At 53.0% G+C, this 27,621-nt stretch overlaps 2 protein-coding genes across 7 annotated transcripts in view; both read left to right on the plus strand.

Annotated features, from left to right (window-relative positions):
• The window catches only part of LOC143959490 (uncharacterized), a 58,219-nt gene extending 40,912 nt beyond the window's left edge, over window positions 1–17,307 (plus strand). For all 6 annotated transcript variants that reach the window (XM_077468163.1, XM_077468164.1, XM_077468165.1 and 3 more), the window contains 5 exons: window positions 6,373–6,495; window positions 6,986–7,063; window positions 7,838–7,883; window positions 10,104–10,152; window positions 17,198–17,307. In XM_077468163.1, coding sequence (XP_077324289.1) covers window positions 6,373–6,495; window positions 6,986–7,063; window positions 7,838–7,883; window positions 10,104–10,152; window positions 17,198–17,214 — 313 coding nt within the window. In that variant the 3' untranslated portion in view covers window positions 17,215–17,307. The remainder of the gene's footprint in view (window positions 1–6,372; window positions 6,496–6,985; window positions 7,064–7,837; window positions 7,884–10,103; window positions 10,153–17,197) is intronic.
• A 4,223-nt stretch (window positions 17,308–21,530) lies between these two features.
• On the plus strand, window positions 21,531–27,345 carry LOC143959483 (uncharacterized). The gene is made up of 2 exons (XM_077468155.1): window positions 21,531–21,635; window positions 23,277–27,345. The coding sequence occupies exon 2, from the start codon at window positions 23,311–23,313 to the stop codon at window positions 24,619–24,621; it is 1,311 nt and encodes a 436-aa protein (XP_077324281.1). The 5' UTR covers window positions 21,531–21,635; window positions 23,277–23,310; the 3' UTR covers window positions 24,622–27,345.
• Window positions 27,346–27,621: the final 276 nt, after the last annotated feature.

Below are 27,621 nucleotides of genomic sequence, written 5' to 3' on the forward strand. Positions count from 1 at the left end.
ACTGACCTCCATTCAGTGTCCTCCACCCCTCTCTACCAATCCCTCCACTGCCCTCCATTCAGTGTCCTCCACCCCTCTCCACCAATCCCTCCACTGACTTCCATTCAGTGTCCTCCACCCCTCTCCGCCAATCCCTCCACTGACCTCCGTTCAGTGTCCTCCACCCCTCTCTACCAATCCCTCCACTGACCTCCATTCAGTGTCCTCCACCCCTCTCTACCAATCCCTCCACTGCCCTCCATTCAGTGTCCTCCACCCCCTCTACCAATCCCTCCACTGGTCTCCATTCAGTGTCCTCCACCCCTCTCTACCAATCCCTCCACTGCCCTCCATTCAGTGTCCTCCACCCCTCTCCACCAATCCCTCCACTGACCTCCATTCAGTGTCCTCCACCCCTCTCTACCAATCCCTCCACTGACCTCCATTCAGTGTCCTCCACCCCCTCTACCAATCCCTCCACTGACCTCCATTCAACGTCCTCCACCCCTCTCTACCAATCCCTCCACTGACCTCCATTCAGTGTCCTCCACCCCTCTCTACCAATCCCTCCACTGACCTCCATTCAGTGTCCTCCACCCCTCTCTACCAATCCCTCCACTGACCTCCATTCAGTGTCCTCCACCCCTCTCTACCAATCCCTCCACTGACCTCCATTCAGTGTCCTCCATCCCTCTCTACCAATCCCTCCACTGACCTCCATTCAGTGTCCTCCACCCCTCTCTACCAATCCCTCCACTGCCCTCCATTCAGTGTCCTCCACCCCTCTCCACCAATCCCTCCACTGACTTCCATTCAGTGTCCTCCACCCCTCTCTGCCAATCCCTCCACTGAACTCCGTTCAGTGTCCTCCACCCCTCTCTACAAATCCCTCCACTGAACTCCATTCAGTGTCCTCCACCCCTCTCTACAAATCCCTCCACTGGTCTCCATTCAGTGTCCTCCACCCCCTCTACCAATCCCTCCACTGGTCTCCATTCAGTGTCCTCCACCCCTCTCTACCAATCCCTCCACTGCCCTCCATTCAGTGTCCTCCACCCCTCTCCACCAATCCCTCCACTGACCTCCATTCAGTGTCCTCCACCCCTCTCTACCAATCCCTCCACTGACCTCCATTCAGTGTCCTCCACCCCTCTCTACCAATCCCTCCACTGGTCTCCATTCAGTGTCCTCCACCCCTCTCTACCAATCCCTCCACTGACCTCCATTCAGTGTCCTCCACCCCTCTCTACCAATCCATCCACTGGCCTCCATTCAGTGTCCTCCACCCCTCTCTACCAATCCCTCCACTGGCCTCCATTCAGTGTCCTCCACCCCCTCTACCAATCCCTCCACTGACCTCCATTCAGTGTCCTCCACCCCTCTCTACCAATCCCTCCACTGACCTCCATTCAGTGTCCTCCACCCCTCTCTACCAATCCCTCCACTGGTCTCCATTCAGTGTCCTCCACCCCTCTCTACCAATCCCTCCACTGACCTCCATTCAGTGTCCTCCACCCCTCTCTACCAATCCCTCCACTGACCTCCATTCAGTGTCCTCCACCCCTCTCTACAAATCCCTCAACTGACCTCCATTCAGTGTCCTCCACCCCTCTCTACCAATCCCTCCACTGGTCTCCATTCAGTGTCCTCCACCCCTCTCTACCAATCCCTCCACTGACCTCCATTCAGTGTCCTCCACCCCTCTCTACCAATCCCTCCACTGACCTCCATTCAGTGTCCTCCACCCCTCTCTACCAATCCCTCCACTGACCTCCATTCAGTGTCCTCCACCCCTCTCTACCAATCCCTCCACTGGCCTCCATTCAGTGTCCTCCACCCCCTCTACCAATCCCTCCACTGACCTCCATTCAGTGTCCTCCACCCCTCTCTACCAATCCCTCCACTGACCTCCATTCAGTGTCCTCCACCCCTCTCTACCAATCCCTCAACTGGCCTCCATTCAGTGTCCTCCACCCCTCTCTACCAATCTCTCCACTGGTCTCCATTCAGTGTCCTCCACCCCTCTCTACCAATCCCTCCACTGACCTCCATTCAGTGTCCTCCACCCCTCTCTACCAATCCATCCACTGGTCTCCATTCAGTGTCCTCCACCCCTCTTTACCAATCCCTCCACTGGCCTCCATTCAGTGTCCTCCACCCCTCTCTACCAATCCCTCCACTGACCTCCATTCAGTGTCCTCCACCCCTCTCTACCAATCCATCCACTGGTCTCCATTCAGTGTCCTCCACCCCTCTTTACCAATCCCTCCACTGGTCTCCATTCAGTGTCCTCCACCCCTCTCTACCAATCCCTCCACTGACCTCCATTCAGTGTCCTCCACTCCTCTCTGCCAATCCCTCCACTGGCCTCCATTCAGTGTCCTCCACCCCTCTCTACCAATCCCTCCACTGACCTCCATTCAGTGTCCTCCACTCCTCTCTGCCAATCCCTCCACTGACCTCCATTCAGTGTCCTCCACTCCTCTCTGCCAATCCCTCCACTGGCCTCCATTCAGTGTCCTCCACTCCTCTCTACCAATCCCTCCAATGGTCTCCATTCAGTGTCCTCCACCCCTCTCTACCAATCCCTCCACTGGCCTCCATTCAGTGTCCTCCACCCCTCTCTACCAATCTCTCCACTGGTCTCCATTCAGTGTCCTCCAACCCTCCCTGCCAATCCCTCCACTGGCCTCCATTCAGTGTCCTCCACTCCTCTCCACCAATCCCTCCACTGACCTCCATTCAGTGTCCTCCCCCCCTCTCTACCAATCCCTCCACTGCCCTCCATTCAGTGTCCTCCACCCCTCTCTACCAATCCCTCCACTGACCTCCATTCAGTGTCCTCAACCCCTCTCTACCAATCCCTCCAATGGTCTCCATTCAGTGTTCTCCACCCCTCTCTACCAATCCCTCCACTGGCCTCCATTCAGTGTCCTCCACCCCTCTCTACCAATCCCTCCACTGACCTCCATTCAGTGTCCTCCACTCCTCTCTGCCAATCCCTCCACTGGCCTCCATTCAGTGTCCTCCACCCCTCTCTACCAATCCCTCCACTGGCCTCCATTCAGTGTCCTCCACCCCTCTCTACCAATCTCTCCACTGGCCCCCATTCAGTGTCCTCCACCCCTCTCTGCCAATCCCTCCACTGGCCTCCATTCAGTGTCCTCCACCCCTCTCTGCCAATCCATTCACTGGTCTCCATTCAGTGTCCTCCACCCCTCTTTACCAATCCCTCCACTGGCCTCCATTCAGTGTCCTCCACCCCTCTCTACCAATCCCTCCACTGGCCTCCATTCAGTGTCCTCCACCCCTCTCTACCAATCTCTCCACTGGCCCCCATTCAGTGTCCTCCACCCCTCTCTGCCAATCCCTCCACTGGTCTCCATTCAGTGTCCTCCACCCCTCTCTACCAATCTCTCCACTGGCCTCCATTCAGTGTCCTCCACCCCTCTCTGCCAATCCATCCACTGGTCTCCATTCAGTGTCCTCCACCCCTCTTTACCAATCCCTCCACTGGCCTCCATTCAGTGTCCTCCACCCCTCTCTACCAATCCTTCCAATGGCCTCCATTCAGTGTCCTCCACTGACCTCCATTCAGTGTCCTCCACCCCTCTCTACCAATCCCTCCAATGGCCCCCATTCAGTGTCCTCCACCCCTCTCTGCCAATCCCTCCACTGGTGTCCATTCAGTGTCCTCCACCCCTCTCTACCAATCTCTCCACTGGCCTCCATTCAGTGTCCTCCACCCCTCTTTACCAATCCCTCCACTGGCCTCCAATCAGTGTCCTCCACCCCTCTCTACCAATCCCTCCAATGGCCTCCATTCAGTGTCCTCCACTGACCTCCATTCAGTGTCCTCCACCCCTCTCTACCAATCCCTCCAATAGCCTCCATTCAGTGTCCTCCACCCCTCTCTGCCAATCCCTCCACTGGCCTCCATTCAGTGTCCTCCACCCCTCTCTACCAATCCCACCACTGGTCTGCATTCAGTGTCCTCCACCTCTCTCTACCAATCCCTCCACTGGTCTCCATTCAGTGTCCTCCACTCCTCTCTGCCAATCCCTCTACTGACCTCCATTCAGTGTCCTCCACCCCTCTCTACCAATCCCACCACTGGTCTGCATTCAGTGTCCTCCACCTCTCTCTACCAATCCCTCCACTGGCCTCCATTCAGTGTCCTCCACCCCTCTCTACCAATCCCTCCACTGGCCTCCATTCAGTGTCCTCCACCCCTCTCTACCAATCTCTCCACTGGTCTCCATTCAGTGTCCTCCACCCCTCTCTACCAATCCCTCCACTGACCTCCATTCAGTGTCCTCCACCCCTCTCTACCAATCCCTCCACTGGCCCCCATTCAGTGTCCTCCACCCCTCTCTGCCAATCCCTCCACTGGTCTCCATTCAGTGTCCTCCACCCCTCTCTACCAATCTCTCCACTGGCCTCCATTCAGTGTCCTCCACCCCTCTCTGCCAATCCATCCACTGGTCTCCATTCAGTGTCCTCCACCCCTCTTTACCAATCCCTCCACTGGCCTCCATTCAGTGTCCTCCACCCCTCTCTACCAATCCTTCCAATGGCCTCCATTCAGTGTCCTCCACTGACCTCCATTCAGTGTCCTCCACCCCTCTCTACCAATCCCTCCAATGGCCCCCATTCAGTGTCCTCCACCCCTCTCTGCCAATCCCTCCACTGGTGTCCATTCAGTGTCCTCCACCCCTCTCTACCAATCTCTCCACTGGCCTCCATTCAGTGTCCTCCACCCCTCTCTGCCAATCCATCCACTGGTCTCCATTCAGTGTCCTCCACCCCTCTTTACCAATCCCTCCACTGGCCTCCATTCAGTGTCCTCCACCCCTCTCTGCCAATCCCTCCACTGGTCTCCATTCAGTGTCCTCCACCCCTCTCTACCAATCCCTCCACTGGCCTCCATTCAGTGTCCTCCACCCCTCTCTGCCAATCCATCCACTGGTCTCCATTCAGTGTCCTCCACCCCTCTCTACCAATCCCTCCAATGGCCTCCATTCAGTGTCCTCCACCCCTCTCTACCAATCTCTCCACTGGCCTCCATTCAGTGTCCTCCACCCCTCTCTGCCAATCCCTCCACTGACCTCCATTCAGTGTCCTCCACCCCTCTCTACCAATCCCTCCACTGACCTCCATTCAGTGTCCTCCACCCCTCTCTACCAATCCCTCCACTGGTCTCCATTCAGTGTCCTCCACCCCTCTTTAACAATACCTCCACTGGCTGCCACTCACCCAAAAAATTAAATTCACAATACTAACAATAGTTTGAAAAGGCACCCACAACTCAGCCCCCACCTACATCACTAACCTGGTGTAATAATACCAACATAATCGTTCTCTTCTTCCTCCCAAGTCCTCCTGCTCTCTATCCCCCTAGTCACCCCCTCTCATACTCTTCTCCAGGATTTCTCCAGAACCTCTCCCATCCTTTAGAACTCCCTATCCCAATCTGTCTGGCTATCTCCAACACTGTCCACTTTTAGACAATCCCTGAAAACCCTCCTCTTCAGAGAAGCCTATCCTGCCCCCACCTAACAAGTGTACATGTATTTTCTCCATCAGCCCAACCCCCCACAGCTATTAACTTTTGTATCACTTGCCCCTCCCTCCTAGATTGTAAGCTCTCAGGATCAGGGCCCTCTGATTCCTCCTGCATTGACATGTGTGGTTACTGTACTGTGTGCCCTCATGTTGTAGGAGGAGGACAACTGCTTCACCTATTCCCTGAGAGCTCTGGTAATAGGGGAAGGTTGGTGGTTACATGCAATGAATTTCCAGGTGTAATGGGCAGCACCGAGTACATGAGGGGTGCTTGTGAGGGCTTTGGGGTGTAGAGCTGGTATTAGATTGTTGGCATATTCCTAATGGCTGCTCAGCTCATGGAGGAACCAAATTTGAACTCTTTTTAAATTATTATTATACAGGATTTATATAGCGCCAACAGTTTACGCAGCGCTTTACAACTTGAGGGTAGACAGTACAAATGCAATATACTTTAATACAGGAGGAATCACAGGGCCCTGCTCCTTAGAGCTTGCAATCTAAGAGTGAAGGTCAAGAGATACAAGAGGTAATAACTGTGGGGATGTGCTAATGGAGAAGATAAATGTAGGGTAGTTAGGTGGGGGCCACATAGGCTTCTCTGAAGAGATGAGTTTTCAGGGATCTGAAAGTGGATAAAGTAGGAGAAAATCGGACAGATTGGGGCAGAGAATTCCAGAGGATGGGAGAGGCTCTGGAGAAGTCCTGAAAGCAAGCATGGACAAGACTGGTGACAATGGTTTAAAAGAGCCAATGCATGTCATGTGTTCATACATACCCCATATTCCATGTATTCTCAAGGTGACACCCCATCTTCTATGTCCTCAGGTCACAAGACGTGGATGGCACCAAGACGACGGCACACCAAAGCAATCCAGAGGATGAGATGGAGTTCAGCTTTAAAATAAATGTGGAAGAGGGTAAACTTTACACCTCCGTTCCCCTGAAGAAGTGAGTTCTCCTACTGTAATGACCTCAGATAATTAGGGAGAGCACCTGAAACGCGTAGGCGCCACCCACCTTTCGCTCCATCTGTCACGGGTTTCCTTGGGCAGTCTAAAATTGCTGTGCCAATGAGGGGGGTGCCCTTTTATTGACCTTTGTCCTCTTCCAGTTCAGAAATGTTGGCAGGAAGAGAAATGATGAAGAGATGAGAAGGTTCTCTGACAGTTCAAGAAAAACTTTCAAAAATACCACCCTTCCCCCATAGGCTGTAATATGTAATAAAAAGCCCAAGGTAGCCATAGAGGGTAAAAGTAGCCTCTCCAATGAATGAAAGATTTGCAGAGACTCGTTGGAATCTTCCATTTCTCCATGATTTCCGGGTGACATAAATCACATCCTGGACACAATAACAGGAATCCTCCTCCCGAAGGCGCTCTCCACCGTCCTCCATAAAGACAGTCTATATGTACTAAGAAGTTTTTATTTTTCCTGCCAGGCACGTGATCAGCATAAAGAGAAGAAGACGGGAAATAATGCCCTTCAGCTTCGTGACCTTCAACATAATCATCCGATTGTACGTACATTGAGCACTCCTTGTATACTGAACAATGGATTGTAGAGGGGGAGGGGTTTAACCAATGCATTTTTCACACAGTGGAGTTACCCTTTAAAGTACTTCCAGTGTAATAACATGCTGTTTTGCCCCTCCCACAATGGGGAAATTTCCCTGCACTAGTTTGTTTCTTTGCCCCTCCCACAATGGGGAGATTTCCTGCAGTAGTTTGTGTCTCTGCCCCTCCCACAATGATGACATTTCCCTCCAGTAGTTTGTGTCTCTGCCCCTCCCACAATGGGGAGATTTCCTGCAGTAGTTTGTGTCTCTGCCCCTCCCACAATGGGGAGGTTTCCTGCAGTAGTTTGTATCTCTGCCCCTCCCACAATGGGGAGATTTCCTGCAGTAGTTTGTGTCTCTGCCCCTCCCACAATGGGGAGATTTCCTGCAGTAGTTTGTGTCTCGGCCCCTCCCACAATGGGGAGATTTCCTGCAGTAGTTTGTGTCTCTGCCCCTCCCACAATGAGGAGATTTCCTGCAGTAGTTTGTGTCTCGGCCCCTCCCACAATGGGGAGATTTCCTGCAGTAGTTTGTGTCTCTGCCCCTCCCACAATGGGGAGATTTCCTGAAGTAGTTTGTGTCTCTGCCCCTCCCACAATGGGGAGATTTCCTGCAGTAGTTTGTGTCTCTGCCCCTCCCACAATGGGGAGATTTTCTACAACTATCTCACAGAGGTTTGGAAGACTTATTTTTATATACTGTAAAATGTTGACTTTTATTCTTTTTCTGTGGCAGAGACGGAGAATCCACCTGTGATATGAAGGATCAGACGGAGTCTTTGGTAAATACAAAAATCACAGCGGAGCAAATTCATCACTAGACATCATTTCCTTCACCTTCCTCTTCTCTCCTCTCCTTTCTTTTTTTATTACCTTCCTCTGTTTTCTCCTCCACTCCATTCCTTTCTTCTCCTTACCTTTCCTTTATTCTATTCTTCTCTTTCACCGTCTTTTCTCTGCCTCCAAAACCCTTCTGCCACCCCCTTCCCCTTCCGGGCCTCGTCTTCCCTTTCCAGGCCTCATCTTCCCCTTGTGGACCTCGTCTTCCCTTTCTGGGCCTCGTTCTCTCTTTCCGGGCCTCGTCATCCCCTTCTTGGCCTCGTCCTCTCTTCTGGGCCTCATTCTCTCTTTCCAGGCCTTGTCTTCCCCTTCCGGGCCTCATCTTCCCCTTTACGGGCCTTGTTCTCCCTTTCTGGGCCTCGTCTTCTCTTCCGGGCCTTGTTCTCTCTTTCTGGGCCTCATCTTCCCCTTCCGGGCCTTGTTCTCCCTTTCTGGGTCTCATCTTCCTCATTCCAGGCCTCGTCTTCCCCTTTCCGGGCCTCGTCTTCCTCATTCCGGGTCTTGTCTTCCCTTTGTGGGCCTCATCTTCCTCATTCCGGACCTTGTCTTCCTCTTTCTGGTCCTCATCTTCTCGTTCCAGGCCTTGTCTTCCCTTTCCGGTCTTTGTCTTCCTCTTCCGGGCCTCGTCTTCCCTTTGTGGGCCTCATCTTCCTCATTCCGGGCCTCGTCTTCCTCTTTCTGGTCCTCATCTTCCCGTTCCAGGCCTTGTCTTCCCTTTCCGGTCCTCGTCTTCCTCTTCCAGGCCTCATCTTCCCTTTTGTGGGCCTCATCTTTCTCATTCCGGGCCTCATCTTTCTCTTTCTGGTCCTTATCTTCCCATTTCAGGCCTCGTCTTCCCCTTCCGGGCCTCATATTCCCCTTTACGGGGCTTGTTCTCCCTTTCTGGGCCTCATTCTCTCTTTCCGAGGCTCATCTTCCTCTTCCAGTACTTGTTCTCCCTTTCTGGGCCTCATCTTCCTCATTCCAGGCCTCGTCTTCCCCTTTCCGGGCCTCGTCTTCCTCATTCCGGGCCTTGTCTTCCCCTTTCTGGTCCTCATCTTCTCGTTCCAGGCCTTGTCTTCCCTTTCCGGTCCTTGTCTTCCTCTTCTGGGCCTCGTCTTCCCTTTGTGGGCCTCATCTTCCTCATTCTGGGCCTTGTCTTCCTCTTTCTGGTCCTCATCTTCCCGTTCCAGGCCTTGTGTCAGGAATCCGTCCGTTCCGTACGATCGACTTTCCGTACGCACACGCGCGTTCGTGCCGCGGGTCGTCGTGGGCACGAGCGTCTTCCAACGCGCGCGGGTGCACGTCGATCGTATGTGCGCGCGGTACACGCACGCACGGGCGAGCGTTAGCTCGATTGGCGCCAGTGGCCCTTTTTAAAGGCGCAGTTACAGTGGTTCTGTGCTGTCTCGTCTGCAGCTTGTGCCTGAAGTAACCTGCTTATCTGCCTGCTACCTATCTGATATCTGACCCGGCTCCGTCTGACCTTGCTGACCTCTCCTGCTCCGACCCCGGCTTGTTTGACCCTTCTTGGACTGATTTCCTGTTGCCGAACCTTGCTTGTACCTGATACCTCTGCTGTCTCCTGCCTGTTCCTGTATCTGCTACCTTGCATCCAGAGGATCCATCCATCCTGATCCAGTGGCCTGCAGTCTTCTGCTTCCCTGCTACAGAGAGTTCCTGCTTCAGAGGATCCTCATCTCCTGACACCTGCTGCTGCACCTGGCTGGACTCTCCTACCCCATTGCGCTCCGGTCTCCCTGTTCCCATTCCAGTGAGACCAGAACCAGAGCCGTAAGAGAGGTCCCCTTCCACTAAGTCAGACTCAATACCCGAAGTTCTTAACACCTTGTCTTCCCTTTCCAGTCCTCGTCTTCCTCTTCCGGGCCTCGTCTTTCCCTTCCGGCCCTTATCTTCCCCTTTCCGGGCCTTATCTTCCCCTTCCAGGCCTCGTCTTCCTCTTCCAGGCCTCATCTTCCCTTTTCTGGGCCTCGTTTTCCCTTTTCCAAGCCTCATCTTCCCCTTTCTGGGCCTCATCTTATCCTTCCAGGCCTCGTCTTCCCCTTCTGGGCCTCGTCTTCCCCTTTGTGGACCTTGTCTTGGTCATCTTTTTGGTCAGTTAGGGTCTTATTGTCTCTTATCTGATCATATTATTGATCATTTCCATTTCTGTCTTTTTACAGCTCGTTAAAGGAATTAAGCGTTATTGGCTCCAGATGGCCTTCTGTCTACGTAAGAAACCAAAACAAATACTAAATACTGACATTAATGTTGTACATTAGAGAACAGATCAGGAAGCTTCACCCCAGAAAACAATCCATCCAGCAAGTCCACCCTCAGAGTTCCAACCAATCAATGTAGAATTTATCAGCAATGGATGATGGAAAAGATGCGCCAACATTTTAGTTTAAATAATACTTGTGCGTTCTTCCCCTCTAACCTGACCACTGACATTACTATATTTTACCCATAATGCAGTTCACTGCCCATCTAATCTATGGAGACAATTGGGATCGGTAGGAACCAAAATTCACACTTATTAGTAGATGTTCCCCTCCCTGTTTGTAGCTCCTGTAGCTCTAACAAAGTTGATTTTTGGCCCTTCCTCTTCTTCATATTGGATATCAGTGTTGGGAGTGTGGCCAGACACAGCATGCCTCCCATTCGCTCCATAGCAGATGATTTTGGGTGTGGTTTAGGGGATCTGCTCATTTGCATATTACCAGCCCCCCTTAGCTGCATGTCCTGGACATGTATGGATAATGGGCTGGATGGGCCTCCTCCTGGATGTGTGGGGATTGTGGGCTGGATGGGCCTCGTCCTGGACGTGTATGGATTGTGGGCTGGTTGGGCCTCCTCCTGGATGTGTGGGGATTGTGGGCTGGTTGGGCCTCCTCCTGGATGTGTGGGGATTGTGGGCTGGTTGGGCCTCCTCCTGGATGTGTGGGGATTGTGGGCTGGATGGGCCTCCTCCTGGATGTGTGGGGATTGTGGGCTGGATGGGCCTCCTCCTGGATGTGTGGGGATTGTGGGCAGGATGGGCCTCCTCCTGGATGTGTGGGGATTGTGGCCTGGTTGGGCCTCCTCCTGGATGTGTGGGGATTGTGGGCTGGATGGGCCTCCTCCTGGATGTGTGGGGATTGTGGGCTGGATGGGCCTCCTCCTGGATGTGTGGGGATTGTGGGCTGGATGGGCCTCCTCCTGGATGTGTGGGGATTGTGGGCTGGATGGGCCTCCTCCTGGATGTGTGAGGATTGTGGGCTGGATGGGCCTCCTCCTGGATGTGTGAGGATTGTGGGCTGGATGGGCCTCCTCCTGGACGTGTATGGATTGTGGCCTGGTTGGGCCTCCTTCTGGATGTGTATGGATTGTGGGCTGGATGGGCCTCCTTCTGGATGTGTATGGATTGTGGGCTGGATGGGCCTCACTCTGGATGTGTGGGGATTGTGGGCTGGATGGGCCTCCTCCTGGATGTGTGGGGATTGTGGGCTGGTTGGGCCTCCTCCTGGATGTGTGGGGATTGTGGGCTGGTTGGGCCTCCTCCTGGATGTGTGGGGATTGTGGGCTGGTTGGGCCTCCTCCTGGATGTGTGGGGATTGTGGGCTGGATTGGCCTCCTCCTGGATGTGTGGGGATTGTGGGCTGGTTGGGCCTCCTCCTGGATGTGTGGGGATTGTGGGCTGGTTGGGCCTCCTCCTGGATGTGTGAGGATTGTGGGCTGGATGGGCCTCCTCCTGGATGTGTGGGGATTGTGGCCTGGTTGGGCCTCCTCCTGGACGTGTATGGATTGTGGCCTGGTTGGGCCTCCTCCTGGATGTGTGGGGATTGTGGGCTGGTTGGGCCTCCTCCTGGATGTGTGGGGATTGTGGGCTGGTTGGGCCTCCTCCTGGATGTGTGGGGATTGTGGGCTGGATGGGCCTCCTCCTGGATGTGTGGGGATTGTGGGCTGGATGGGCCTCCTCCTGGACGTGTATGGATTGTGGCCTGGTTGGGCCTCCTCCTGGATGTGTGGGGATTGTGGGCTGGTTGGGCCTCCTCCTGGATGTGTGGGGATTGTGGGCTGGATGGGCCTCCTCCTGGATGTGTGGGGATTGTGGGCTGGATGGGCCTCCTCCTGGATGTGTGGGGATTGTGGGCAGGATGGGCCTCCTCCTGGATGTGTGGGGATTGTGGCCTGGTTGGGCCTCCTCCTGGATGTGTGGGGATTGTGGGCTGGATGGGCCTCCTCCTGGATGTGTGGGGATTGTGGGCTGGATGGGCCTCCTCCTGGATGTGTGGGGATTGTGGGCTGGATGGGCCTCGCTCTGGACGTGTGAGGATTGTGGGCAGGATGGGCCTCCTCCTGGATGTGTGGGGATTGTGGGCTGGATGGGCCTCCTCCTGGATGTGTGGGGATTGTGGGCTGGATGGGCCTCCTCCTGGATGTGTGAGGATTGTGGGCTGGATGGGCCTCCTCCTGGACGTGTATGGATTGTGGGCTGGATGGGCCTCCTCCTGGATGTGTGGGGATTGTGGCCTGGTTGGGCCTCCTCCTGGATGTGTGGGGATTGTGGGCAGGATGGGCCTCCTCCTGGATGTGTGGGGATTGTGGCCTGGTTGGGCCTCCTCCTGGATGTGTGGGGATTGTGGGCAGGATGGGCCTCCTCCTGGATGTGTATGGATTGTGGGCTGGATGGGCCTCCTCCTGGATGTGTGGGGATTGTGGCCTGGTTGGGCCTCCTCCTGGATGTGTGGGGATTGTGGGCAGGATGGGCCTCCTCCTGGATGTGTGAGGATTGTGGGCTGGATGGGCCTCCTCCTGGACGTGTATGGATTGTGGGCTGGATGGGCCTCCTCCTGGATGTGTGGGGATTGTGGCCTGGTTGGGCCTCCTCCTGGATGTGTGGGGATTGTGGGCAGGATGGGCCTCCTCCTGGATGTGTGAGGATTGTGGGCTGGATGGGCCTCCTCCTGGATGTGTGGGGATTGTGGGCAGGTTGGGCCTCCTCCTGGATGTGTGAGGATTGTGGGCTGGATGGGCCTCCTCCTGGATGTGTGGGGATTGTGGGCAGGATGGGCCTCCTCCTGGATGTGTGAGGATTGTGGGCTGGATGGGCCTCCTCCTGGATGTGTGAGGATTGTGGGCTGGATGGGCCTCCTCCTGGATGTGTGGGGATTGTGGGCTGGTTGGGCCTCCTCCTGGATGTGTGGGGATTGTGGGCAGGATGGGCCTCCTCCTGGATGTGTGGGGATTGTGGGCTGGATGGGCCTCCTCCTGGATGTGTGAGGATTGTGGGCTGGATGGGCCTCCTCCTGGATGTGTGAGGATTGTGGGCTGGATGGGCCTCCTCCTGGATGTGTGGGGATTGTGGGCTGGATGGGCCTCGTCCTGGACGTGTATGGATTGTGGCCTGGTTGGGCCTCCTTCTGGATGTGTATGGATTGTGGGCTGGATGGGCCTCCTTCTGGATGTGTATGGATTGTGGGCTGGATGGGCCTCCTCCTGGATGTGTGGGGATTGTGGGCTGGATGGGCCTCCTCCTGGATGTGTGAGAATTGTGGGCTGGATGGGCCTCCTCCTGGATGTGTGAGAATTGTGGGCTGGATGGGCCTCCTCCTGGACGTGTATGGATTGTGGCCTGGTTGGGCCTCCTTCTGGATGTGTATGGATTGTGGGCTGGATGGGCCTCCTTCTGGATGTGTATGGATTGTGGGCTGGATGGGCCTCCTCCTGGACATGTATGGATAATGGGCTGGTTGGGCCTCCTCCTGGATGTGTGGGGATTGTGGGCTGGTTGGGCCTCCTCCTGGATGTGTGGGGATTGTGGGCTGGATGGGCCTCCTCCTGGACGTGTATGGATTGTGGCCTGGTTGGGCCTCCTCCTGGACGTGTATGGATTGTGGCCTGGTTGGGCCTCCTCCTGGATGTGTGGGGATTGTGGGCTGGTTGGGCCTCCTCCTGGATGTGTGGGGATTGTGGGCTGGTTGGGCCTCCTCCTGGACGTGTATGGATTGTGGCCTGGTTGGGCCTCCTCCTGGACGTGTGGGGATTGTGGCCTGGTTGGGCCTCCTCCTGGATGTGTGGGGATTGTGGGCTGGTTGGGCCTCCTCCTGGATGTGTGGGGATTGTGGGCTGGATGGGCCTCCTCCTGGATGTGTGGGGATTGTGGGCAGGATGGGCCTCCTCCTGGATGTGTGAGGATTGTGGGCTGGATGGGCCTCCTCCTGGACGTGTATGGATTGTGGGCTGGATGGGCCTCCTCCTGGATGTGTGGGGATTGTGGCCTGGTTGGGCCTCCTCCTGGATGTGTGGGGATTGTGGGCAGGATGGGCCTCCTCCTGGACGTGTATGGATAATGGGCTGGATGGGCCTCCTCCTGGATGTGTGGGGATTGTGGCCTGGTTGGGCCTCCTCCTGGATGTGTGAGGATTGTGGGCTGGATGGGCCTCCTCCTGGATGTGTGGGGATTGTGGGCTGGATGGGCCTCCTCCTGGATGTGTGGGGATTGTGGGCTGGATGGGCCTCGCTCTGGACGTGTGAGGATTGTGGGCAGGATGGGCCTCCTCCTGGATGTGTGGGGATTGTGGGCTGGATGGGCCTCGTCCTGGACGTGTATGGATTGTGGCCTGGTTGGGCCTCCTTCTGGATGTGTATGGATTGTGGGCTGGATGGGCCTCCTTCTGGATGTGTATGGATTGTGGGCTGGATGGGCCTCACTCTGGATGTGTGGGGATTGTGGGCTGGATGGGCCTCCTCCTGGATGTGTGGGGATTGTGGGCTGGTTGGGCCTCCTCCTGGATGTGTGGGGATTGTGGGCTGGTTGGGCCTCCTCCTGGATGTGTGGGGATTGTGGGCTGGTTGGGCCTCCTCCTGGATGTGTGGGGATTGTGGGCTGGTTGGGCCTCCTCCTGGATGTGTGGGGATTGTGGGCTGGTTGGGCCTCCTCCTGGATGTGTGGGGATTGTGGCCTGGTTGGGCCTCCTCCTGGATGTGTGGGGATTGTGGGCAGGATGGGCCTCCTCCTGGATGTGTGGGGATTGTGGGCTGGATGTTCCTCACTCTGGATGTGTATGGATTGTGGGCTTGATGGACCTCGCTCTGGACGTGTGAGGATTGTGGCCTGCTTGGGCCTCCTTCTGGATGTGTATGGATTGTGGGCTTGATGGACCTCGCTCTGGACGTGTGAGGATTGTGGGCTGGATGGGTCTCACTCTGGATGTGTGGGGATTGTGGGCTTGATGGGCCTTGTCCAGAACGTGGATGGATTGTGGCCTGCTTGGGCCTCCTTCTGGATGTGTGGAGATTGTGGGCTGGATGGGCCTCACTCTGGATGTGTGGGGATTGTGGGCTTGATGGGCCTCGCTCTGGATGTGTGGGGATTGTGGGCTGGATGGGCCTCGCTCTGGATGTGTGGGGATTGTGGGCTGGATGGGTCTCACTCTGGATGTGTGGGGATTGTGGGCTGGATGGGCCTCGTCCTGGACGTGTATGGATTGTGGCCTGCTTGGGCCTCCTTCTGGATGTGTATGGATTGTGGGCTTGATGGACCTCGCTCTGGACGTGTGAGGATTGTGGGCTGGATGGGTCTCACTCTGGATGTGTGAGGATTGTGGGCTTGATGGGCCTTGTCCAGAACGTGGATGGATTGTGGCCTGCTTGGGCCTCCTTCTGGACGTGTGAGGATTGTGGGCTTGATGGGTCTCGCCCTGGACGTGTGAGGATTGTGGGCTGGATGGGTCTCACTCTGGATGTGTGAGGATTGTGGGCTGGATGGGCCTCGTCCTGGACGTGTATGGATTGTGGCCTGCTTGGGCCTCCTTCTGGATGTGTATGGATTGTGGGCTTGATGGACCTCGCTCTGGACGTGTGAGGATTGTGGGCTGGATGGGTCTCACTCTGGATGTGTGGGGATTGTGGGCTTGATGGGCCTTGTCCAGAACGTGGATGGATTGTGGCCTGCTTGGGCCTCCTTCTGGATGTGTGGGGATTGTGGGCTGGATGGGCCTCACTCTGGATGTGTATGGATTGTGGGCTGGATGGGCCTCACTCTGGATGTGTGAGGATTGTGGGCTTGATGGACCTCGCTCTGGACGTGTGAGGATTGTGGGCTTGATGGGCCTCGCTCTGGATGTGTGGGGATTGTGGGCTGGATGGGCCTTGTCCAGAACGTGGATGGATTGTGGCCTGCTTGGGCCTCCTTCTGGATGTGTGGGGATTGTGGGCTGGATGGGCCTCACTCTGGATGTGTATGGATTGTGGGCTTGATGGGCCTCGCTCTGGATGTGTGGGGATTGTGGGCTGGATGGGCCTCGCTCTGGACATGTGAAGATTGTGGGCTGGATGGGCCTCACTCTGGATGTGGATGGATTGTGGGCTGGATGGGCCTCGCTCTGGACATGTGAAGATTGTGGGCTGGATGGGCCTCACTCTGGACATGTGAAGATTGTGGGCTGGATGGGCCTCGCTCTGGATGTGTGGGGATTGTGGGCTGGATGGGCCTCGCTCTGGATGTGTGGGGATTGTGGGCTTGATGGACCTCACTCTGGACGTGTGAGGATTGTGGGCTTGATGGACCTCGCTCTGGACGTGTGAAGATTGTGGGCTGGATGGGCCTCGTCCAGAACGTGTGAAGATTGTGGGCTGGATGGGCCTCGCTCTGGATGTGTGAGGATTGTGGGCTTGATGGACCTCACTCTGGACGTGTGAGGATTGTGGGCTTGATGGGCCTCGCTCTGGATGTGTGGGGATTGTGGGCTGGATGGGCCTTGTCCAGAACGTGGATGGATTGTGGCCTGCTTGGGCCTCCTTCTGGATGTGTGGGGATTGTGGGCTGGATGGGCCTCACTCTGGATGTGTATGGATTGTGGGCTTGATGGGCCTCGCTCTGGATGTGTGGGGATTGTGGGCTGGATGGGCCTCGCTCTGGACATGTGAAGATTGTGGGCTGGATGGGCCTCGCTCTGGACATGTGAAGATTGTGGGCTGGATGGGCCTCGCTCTGGATGTGTGAGGATTGTGGGCTTGATGGACCTCACTCTGGACGTGTGAGGATTGTGGGCTTGATGGACCTCGCTCTGGACGTGTGAAGATTGTGGGCTGGATGGGCCTCGTCCAGAACGTGTATGGATTGTGGGCTGGATGGGTCTCGCCCTGGACGTGTGAAGATTGTGGGCTGGATGGGTCTCGCCCTGGACGTGTGAAGATTGTGGGCTGGATGGGGATTTTCAACCCATTGGCTTTCTTGGGGTTCAAATTTTTATCTCTTTTATCTTTTCTTATCTCTTCTCTTTTTTCACAGTTGACGTCACAGAGTGAGCCTCGCAGTGATGGAACAGCCGCTGGTCACATGATGAGTCTGCTATACTTTAGGTGGAACATTAAATATACCAATAAAATATATAAAATGGACTTTGCTGACTCTTATTTCCGATCGGAGGAATGTCAGATCCTGGAGGGTTCAATGTGACAAAACAAGGAGAGAATTTAAATTGTTAATTATTTTCCATGGAAGGGTTTTGTTTTTTGTTTTCCACCAAAAATTGTAGAACTAATATTTCCATGTGAGCTGGCATTAGAGGGGAAAATTGGATTTGCACCCAGGGCCGTACCCCATTGTGGGGGAGGGGATAATTCACACTTATTAGTAGATGTTCCCCTCCCTATTTGTAGCTCTAGCACAGTTGATTTTTGGCCCTTCCTCTTCTTCATATTGGATATCAGTCTCGGGGGTGTGGCCAGACACAGCATGCCTCCCATTCGCTCCACAGCAGATGATTTTGGGTGTGGTTTAGGGGATCTGCTCATTTGCATATTACCAGCCCCGCCTTAGCTGCAGAAACTGTTAATTGTAGACATTTGGAGATAAGAACATCGGAGTTCGGGTTTATTCTAGACTGTTGCATTGTGGGGTGTGGGCTGTAGTCGCCATCATCCTCTCTCAGGATAGATGTGACCTCTCCCTATAGAGGGAACATACAGCAGATATTCACTGAGCGCATATTATGGGTTTATATTAGTGAAGTGATGATGCGCTCTAGTGTGGAATGCATAGAGGTGAGGCCTGACACAATCACAGGAGCCTTGTACTATCGCTTGCACAGCTGATATGCACCGCGCACATTGCGAGTTTTATACCGGCGTCAGTCAGACCGGTTTCTGCTTCCTCCTGAGCGGATTGTACCTGATTCAATGCTGGACTATGTAGTGCTCTTTTTTAAGCAATAAAACATAAGCAGTATTACACTATATCCTGCCTTCTGCGGCTCTTTGTTGGGGAGATATTTCACAGACATACTTGATGCCAGATGATATATGCAGTGGAGAGATGTTATAAGGTGAAGACATCTACATTTGTAAACCTGCATAGTGGATTGGGATCCGGCTTCCTCCATATCTGACTTCTTGCTTGGAATGGGATGCAGGGCCATCTTTAAGGCAGGGCAAAAGGGTCAGCTGCCCTGGGCCCTGTCATTGTTGTGGGGCCCAAAGCAGCTGCCTCATACTTGCCAACTATCCCAGTTTAAATTTCCTTGTCCCTTGAAGTTTTAGCCCTGTTGTTGTGTACAGATGACTCACCTGCAGACCCTGTGTTTACATGTAAATAACTGGCATTCATATGTAAATAGCAGTGGCATTACTAAGCAAAGATCTGTGGTCATCTGCATTGATATGTAAATAAAGGTGGCATTCATATGTATATCATACTTCCCTGCAGTGAGAAGATGGTGTGCTGTAACCTCTAGCAATCAGTGAGCAGTATTACTGTACAGTGATCTCTAGCAACTAATTAAAGAAGCAGAAATCATTTGCTGTAACCTCTAGCAACTAATCAGTGAGCCATAATGTGTGCTGTAACTTCTAGCAACCAGTCAGTAAGCAGTAATGATATGCTGTAACCTCTGGCAACCAATCACAATTGCTGCCTGATCTGATACACTAAACTGATTTTAAGTCCAGCTTCTATTTATTGTATGTCTCAGAGCAGGTGGAGAGTGAAATTGCATGGGAGGGGGCCCCCAAAAAAAATGTTTTGCCCGGGGTCCAATCAATATTAAAGACGGCCCTGATGGGATGTATAAAGGAGCCTCAGCATTGAATGGAGGAGTCCTTCCCATAGTCATACTTTGAGGTCTCTTTGTGGCGATCTGCTGAGTGCATTTTGTTATCACTTCGGGTGAAGAGCTTTTAGCAAGTTTGCTGAAGCGCATGTGCACTTTATTTTCAGTGTTGGTGCATACACAAGAAGATTTGTTCTCATATGATTATTATGGCCATTTGTATTAATCAGATACATATTGTATATCATTCATTTGATATTTGTATTGTTGCCTTTGCACCCTTTATATATATATATATATATATATATATATATATATATATATAACCATGTGTGTGAAGCGGCTCCTAACCCTAATCACATAACCCTTGTCCAATGCCGTAACCCTACTCCTACCCCTAACCCAAACATTAATCCTACAGCTCTAATCCTTTTCATAACCCGACCTTTCCCCTATACTAACACAAGCCTAGCTATAATTTGACCCCCCTCAATCCAAGTCCTAAACCTGCTGGCACCACCATGCTTTATTACCATTGTTACAAATGAATGCCAAACCCTAAAGACATAAACCTAAACCAACCTACTCCTGACCTTATCCCTACCCCCAACGGGATGCCTATAGCCCCATGCCTAGTCCTTACTCTAGTCTAGGGTTGCCACCTTTTCTTCAAGTCAAACCCGAACACTTTAGTGGCGCACGGCAGTTTTTTTTTTATAGCATAAACTATATATATATTTTGCTATTACATAACATTTCTGATCATATGAAGTTAATAACAAGAGTCCCCCTTTACATCAGAGTCCACAGAGTTCCCCTTTTACATGTGAACTCGCAGAGTTCCCTTTCACTGTAAGGGGGGACTCTGCAGACTCTGATGTAAGGGAGAACTCTGGGGCCTCTAACATAAGGGATCCTCTGGAAACCCCCCATTTAAGTGGGTACACTGAGAAGGCTGATGTACGGAGAGGACTCTGATGTAAGGAGAAACACTGTGGCCTCTGGTGTAAAGGGGAACTCTGATGTAAGGGGTGCTCTGAGAACCCTGATTTACCTTAGTGTACTTACTCAGAGGCAGGAGAGAGAAGGGGGGAGGCTTCAGTCACAGACAGGGATGGATGATGAGCTCACTCACCCCTTGGCACCTCTCATTCAGATGTATCTGAGGCTGCTGGACTTCAATTTCCAGCCCCAACTTTCCCTTTCTGAGGCACAGCGCCGGAGATTGGAGTGTGGGCAGATGCAGAGGGGGAGGGGTGGGGGGGAGGTGCATATCGAGCCCTCTCTCCTCTCCCATGTGTGTTTGTGTGTTTGGGGGAGGGGGGGGGGTGTTGTTAGTGGTGGCTTTGGGCAGTGTGAAAGTGTGTAACAGACACTCTCAGCTTAGACAACTGCAGCCAGCAACCCTGCTGCAAAGCCATAGTCCAGTCTGAACAATGTGTCCAGGCCTCAGACAGTCTGAAACCCGGACACATGATTCCAAACCCGAACTGTCCGGGTGAATCCTGGACAGGTGGCAACCCTACTCTACTCCTAATGGCCCCAGTCCTAGTGCTAATGAGTCTTCTCCATAGCCCTGACCCCAGACCTAAGCTTGTCCTGATTCCAGTTCCAACCTTAGAACCTACCCTTCGTCCCTGTCCTATCCCTACCGACACAGCCGGACCCCAATCCCAGCTCTAGCCTCAACCCTAACATAAAACTACACATAAAATAGAAGGGAGGTGACCCCACTCTGTGGATAACCGGGTCTTATCCATCTCATGGCTGGTGGGTTCTGTCTGACCATGTGGAGCCAGTTCCAGTAGAACATCTCAACGCCCTGCACATTAACTTTTCATACCCAACCAAAACCAAAAAGTTGGTGTTGGACTATACCGGTACTTTATATATAGAAACAAAAGGAGAGTTGGGAATAGTAATAAAATTGAACACATGTTTAATAATTTACAAAAACAACAGAATACAAAATATCATGATTAAAATTCTAATACATCCCAGATTAACATATACAGATACTCATAGTAGAGTTCAATTCTGGTGGCGTAGATGAAGAATTCCTCTACTAGTTTCGCGGATCATCCGCTTCTTCAGGAGGAGGTCTATATAAATAAATGATATGCAGTTCATAAACAATTAACAATTCATATAGATGGAGAAATGAAACATTATTCAGCCAATAATTATATAGAGTGGCAAATAAAGGGTCAAAAATAAGGGGAATGTGGGAAAATTCACTGACCCAGAAATTCAGAGAAAAGGGAGGTAAAAACAAAATTTGGATAGGTGGGCCCCTTCTATGTTCCCCCACCGGCGGACAGGGGGGATGAGATGCGTATGGCACTGATAAAGATAAGAATATCGAAATCATGGAAAAAACGGAAGACTGAGGGGTGAAATATCAAATGTCACCACAAGATGGCAGCAGAGCAGTGGCCATATTTTGTGGATGAAGTTATCAGTTGCGGCCACTAGATGGCAGCAGAGGAAATAGATTCCTTACAGAAGCGTGTGGAGGAAAACCGGAGAGGTCATGTGACCGGAAATGATGGCTTCTTCTAGTGTTTCTAGAGGGGAACATCCTGTCTCCGGGAAGATGGCGGCAGGAAAAGGATTGTGGGAGGGAGAGGGAAGGAGGAGCTGCTGATGGAAGTATTCGGAGTCACTCTACAGATACAGGTATTAATATTACCACCCCTCCCCCACCAAGTATTAACCCCCCCAATTATTCATATTATCACCCCTCCCCCAAGTATTAATATTACCTCCCCTCCTCCCAAGTATTAGCCCCCCAATTCAAGTATTAATATTACCACCCTCCCCCACCAAGTATTAACCCCCCAATTATTAATATTATCACCCCTCCCCCAAGTATTAATATTCCCAACCTCCCCCACCAAGTATTAATATTACCACCCCTCCCCCCAAGTATTAATATTACCACCCCTCCCCCCAAGTATTAATATTACCACCCCCCAAGTATTAGCGCCCCCCCCCCCCCAAGTCAAGTATTAATATTATCACCCCTCCCCCAAGTATTAATATTACCACCCCCCCAAGTATTAGCCCCCCCAGTCAAGTATTAATATTACCACCCCTCCTCCCAAGTATTAGCCCCCCAAATATTAATATTATCACCCCTCCCGCCAGTATTAATATTACGACCCTCCCCCACCAAGAACCGACCACGGCTATGGAACGCTCTACCCACCAACATCCGCATGGAAGAAAACCATCGGGCCTTCAGAAAAAAACTCAAGTCCCGCCTCTTCTAAGAAGCTGGACAACACAGGACAGACCCAGCGCCTTGAGGCGATTCAGTTCGCATTTGCAGCGCTATACAAATCATTTATTGATGTATTAATATCACCACCCCTCCCCCCAAGTATTAGCCCCCCCCCCAAGTCAAGTATTAATAATACCACCCCTCCACCCCACCCCCCTCAAGTATTAATGCTACAACCCTCCCAAGTATTAAAACTACCACCCCCACCCCTCCGCAAGTATTAATCCCCCAAGTATTATTACTACTAACCAGCATCCATCGGGGGTGCAATTATATTATCACCCCTCCCCAAGTATTATTATTAACCATCATCCTCCTGTGCTGGGGGGGAAAGTCTGTTAAGACACCCTCAAATTATTACCTCATCATCTGTGGTGGCCCCTTCCCCCCATACCATTACCCATCTCCCTCTGTGGGGGAGGAGCTTATTACCCCTTCATCATTATCCATCATCCTGCAGGGGGAGGAGCTTAAATTGCCCCCTTAGGGTTACAGTTATTGATGCATATTGATACATTGTGGGGGGTTATTATAAGCTCCCCCCACCACAGTAGAGGGTGATGGGTAATGATATGGGGGGGGCTTACATTACCCCCTCCCCTTTGTATCAATACCCACCCTCCTCCTCTGTAGGGGGAGGAGCTTATATTGCCCCTTGGGGTTATTATGATGGGGGGGGGTAATATAAGCTCCCCCCACCACAGTGGAGGATGATAGAAAAGAATATTTGGGGGGAGCCTATTTTACCCCCAATGTATCAATACCCATCCTCCTCCTCTGTAGGGGGAGGAGCTTATATTGCCCCTTAGGGTTATTTTGATGGTGGGGGTAATACAAGCCCCCCCCCCCCCACCACAGTGGAGGAGGATAGAAAATAATATTGGGGGGGAGCCTATTTTACCCCCAATGTATCAATACCCATCCTCCTCCTCTGTAGGGGGAGGGGCTTATATTACATTGGTTAGTGAGCCCATAGCTCCGCCCCTTTTCTGGTATTTACATACATGGCAGTAATTCAATGTGTTTCCTTTGAGGTGAGAACTGTGACTCGCCACCAATGAGGACAATATGGCCGACATGAAGCCCTCGTCTGCTGGTGTTAAGGGGGGACGCTGCTCATGGGAGGAAGAACGTTCCACCTCAACCACCCAACTCACCGCCGGTATTATGGAGGAACTCCACTCAGATAATACTGGAAATACTGCAACCCAAATTAAAGTGGAACCCACTGAGGATGAAGATCCTCCACAGGGTACTCACTCTCTATTTCTGACCAATCATATTAAAGAAGAGCCATGTGACTATGAGGGAGAGATCCGCCCACCTCCAGATCAGTCTCTGGGTAATGGTTGTGAGGATCCGTTCCCAGGTAGGGGTGGGCCACCTCTAAACTCCACCCCTTACACTCCCTCCTTATGCATTAAAGAGGAGTCAGGTGAGGATGGCCTGGAGGAGGAGCTGGAGTACACCACCGTCTGCATAAAGGAGGAGCCAATCTCCGGTGACGAAGGTGACTTTCCTCCCGCAGATGTTGGGGAGAGGTGTACCTCAGGGGTGTTACCAGATGGCTCCGCCCTGGGTGGAGACGAGGAGTCGGATAGCCTAAGTGACCACACAGAGATTGAATACACTACAGTGCGCATCAAGGGGGAGGAGTCATCCGATGAAGACTACGTGGAGGTGGTCTCTGACATCGAAAACTACGCCACCCGAGATCACACCTACATGGTGACCCGCACGGACGACCGCATGAGGGCGCCCTGCAACATCCGCAAACTCCACAAGACTCTGAACTGCAGCGAATGCGGGAAAGTCTTCTTCGGCAAAGCTGCTTATCGGCTCCACCAGAGACTTCACCGGGGTGAGGCCATCTATGCCTGCGCCACCTGCGGGAAGAAGTTCTCCCGGAAGGGCTCGTGTCTGAAGCACCAAGAAGCCGCCCACAGCCAAGAGAAATCCTTCGAGTGTGCCAACTGCGACCGCTACTTCTCCTCCAAGCTGGGCCTGACGCTCCACCAGCGCGTCCACACCCGGGAGCCCACCTTCACCTGCAAGGACTGCACCAAGTCCTTCACCAGTAACTCCGCTCTTATCCAGCACCAGCGGGTCCACTACACCGACCGGCGCCTGGTGTGTGCCAAATGTGGTGTGACCTTTGACAACAAGTCGGACTTGATCAACCACGAGATCCTCCACCCGGTGCAGCAATCCTTCGTGTGCTCCGAGTGCAGCGAGAAGTTCCAAACCAAGGCGGAGCTCTCCGCCCACTGGAAGGTCCACACTGTCATCAAAGCCTTCTCCTGGCGGAAGATCCACTTCAAGCATAAGGACACTTGTGACCCGGAGGAGACGGTGCCCGGCGCTGCCGAAGGACAGTGATGACAGTACATTCCCCAACTCAGAGTCCTCCTTGGGTTCTCGTTACTGGACAGTCCACCCAAAACTGACCATTCTGGGTAGGAAGCATGCAGGGTCAGGTTAGGTGACCCTGGCTTCACAGATCTCCCAGGAACAGGGCTTTTACAAGGAGGCTTCTTGGAAGGCCACCAGTTGGGTTAATTACCAAACCTCTAACCTTGAGTTCCCAGCTCCACCCATCCAGCACAGACATTGTGATGGAGCCTCTTTTCTATAGGGAGGAATGGAGAAATGAGCCGTGGTTAATATGGAAGGTTAGTGGTTGGGTCACCCCTCCACCTGCAACTGAAGCCTCCATTTTGGATGTAGTTCTTAAAGTGGATATTCGCTGCATCTGAGCACCACAAACATGATTTAATTAAAAGCAAACCCCCATCCATCCATCCCCCCCATCCCCCCATCCATCCATTCATCCTTCCACTCCCCCATCCATCCATCCACCCACTCCCCCCATCCCTCCATGTCTCCATCCATCCCTCCATGTCTCCATCCATCCACCCACTCCCCCATCCCTCCATCCATCCATCCACCCACTCCCCCATCCCTCCATGTCTCCATCCATTCTTCCACTCCCTCATCCATCCATTTCTCCATCCATTCTTCCACTCCCCCATCCTTCCATTCCCCCATCCATCCATCAACTCCCCCATCCACCCATGTCTCCATCCATCCTTCCACTCCCCCATCCCTCCATGTCTCCATCCATCCTTCCACTCCCCCATCCTTCCATTCCCCCATCCTTCCATTCCCCCATCCATCCTTCCATCCACTCCCCCATCCATCCATCCACTCCGCCATCCATCCATGTCTCCATCCATCCTTCCACTCCCCCATCCTTCCATTCCCCCATCCATCCATCCATCCACTCCCCCATCCATCCTTCCACTCCGCCATCCATCCATGTCTCCATCCATCCTTCCATTCCCCCATCCATCCATCCTTCCACTCCCCCATCCATCCATGTCTTTATCCATCCATCCTTCCATACCTCCATCCATCCTTCCATTCCCCCCATCCATCCATCCACTCCTCCATCCATCCTTCCATTCCCCCATCCATCCAAGTCTCCATCCCTCCATGTCTCCATCCATCCTTCCATTCCCCCATCCATCCATCCTTCCATTCCCCCATCCATCCATCCTTCCATTCCACCATCCATTCATCCATCCACTCCCCCATCCATCCATGTCTCCATCCAGCCTTCCATCTCCCCCATCCATCCATGTCTTCATCCATTCTTCTACCCCCCCCCCCATCCATCCATGTCTCCATCCATCCTTCCACTCCGCCATCCATCCATGTCTCCATCCATCCTTCCATCCATGTCTCCATCCATCCTTCCATTCCCCCATCCCTCCATGTCTCCTTCCATTCCCCCATCCCTCCATGTCTCCTTCCATTCCCCCATCCCTCCATGTCTCCTTCCATTCCCCCATCCCTCCGTGTCTCCATCCATCCTTCCATCTCCCCCATCCATCCATGTCTTCATCCATTCTTCCACCCCCCCATCCATCCATGTCTCCATCCATCCTTCTACTCCGCCATCAATCCATGTCGCCATCCATTCTTCCATTCCCCCATCCCTCCATATCTCCATCCATCCTTCCATTCCCCCATCCATCCATCCTTCCATTTCACCGCCCATCCATCCATCCACTCCCCCATCCCTCCATGTCTCCATCCATCCTTCCACTCCCCCATCCCTCCACGTCTCCATCCATCCTTCCATTCCCCCATCCTTCCATGTCTCCATCCATCCTTCCATTCCCCCATCCCTCCATGTCTCCATCCATCCATCCTTACACTCCCCCCATCCTTCCATTTGCCCATCCTTCCATTCCCCCATGCCTCCATGTCTCCATCCATCCTTCTACTTCCCCATCCATCCATGTCTCCATCCATCCATGTCTCCATCCCTCCTTCCATTCCCACATCCCTCCATGTCTCCATCCCTCCTTCCATTCCCACATCCCTCCATGTCTCCATCCATCCTTCTACTTCCCCATCCATCCATGTCTCCATCCATCCTTCCATTCCCGCATCCCTCCATGTCTCCATCCATCCTTCCATTCCCGCATCCCTCCATGTCTCCATCCATAATTCCATTCCCCCATCCCTCCATGTCTTGATCCATCCTTCTATTCCCGCATCCCTCCATGTCTCCATCCATACTTCCATTCCTCCATCCATCCATGTCTCCATCCATCCTTCTACTTCCCCATCCATCCATGTCTCCATCCATCCTTCCATTCCCGCATCCCTCCATGTCTCCATCCATACTTCCATTCCTCCATCCATCCATGTCTCCATCCATACTTCCATTCCTCCATCCATCCATGTCTCCATCCATCCTTCTACTTCCCCATCCATCCATGTCTCCATCCATCCATGTCTCCATCCCTCCTTCCATTCCCGCATCCCTCCATGTCTCCATCCATAATTCCATTCCCCCATCCCTCCATGTCTCCATAATTTGTTTTGCTGAGAAATCACTTGGAAAACCACCCCCCTAGCATTTCTGGCCATGGCCATCTTGAGTGAGGGCAGGTGATTCATGTAGCATTTACTTCCTGAAATCCATCTGTCCTTAGCTCAGGTATGCAGAAAAGTGTAAGAAGAAAAGAGCAGAGGGCGCCTCCATCTGAGTGTAGAGTGTGCAAACCAGCAAATGGTATAAATAAATAAAATAATGCACTCACATGTGGTAGAGGAAGAGTCGGCATGTCACCTAAGGAGGGCTTTTCATCAGTGGCAGAGTTTGGCTAAGGAGTTGATAGGAAAGCGCTGTGGCTTGGAGAGTTGGAACACAAGCATTGCAGTGTATGCAGTGGCTTCTGGGTGTCCTCGGCTGGCTTGGCAGCCTGGGATGGGATTGCTGATGACATCACTCCACAAGGGGGCGTGGTTACATATAAGAAGATGATGTGCTGCCTGCAGTCCAGTTTTCCAAGCCACAGTTCT

The sequence above is a fragment of the Lithobates pipiens genome, unplaced genomic scaffold (assembly GCF_037356315.1).
Source record: "Lithobates pipiens isolate NorthernLeopardFrog02 unplaced genomic scaffold, aLitPip1_a1.2 Scaffold_77, whole genome shotgun sequence".
Classification (NCBI taxonomy): Eukaryota; Metazoa; Chordata; class Amphibia; order Anura; family Ranidae; genus Lithobates; species Lithobates pipiens.

What these genes read in the sequence shown, in the direction of transcription:
- LOC143959483 (XM_077468155.1), top strand. Translation starts at nt 23,311, where the DNA reads ATGGCCGACATGAAGCCCTCGTCTGCTGGTGTTAAGGGGGGACGCTGC.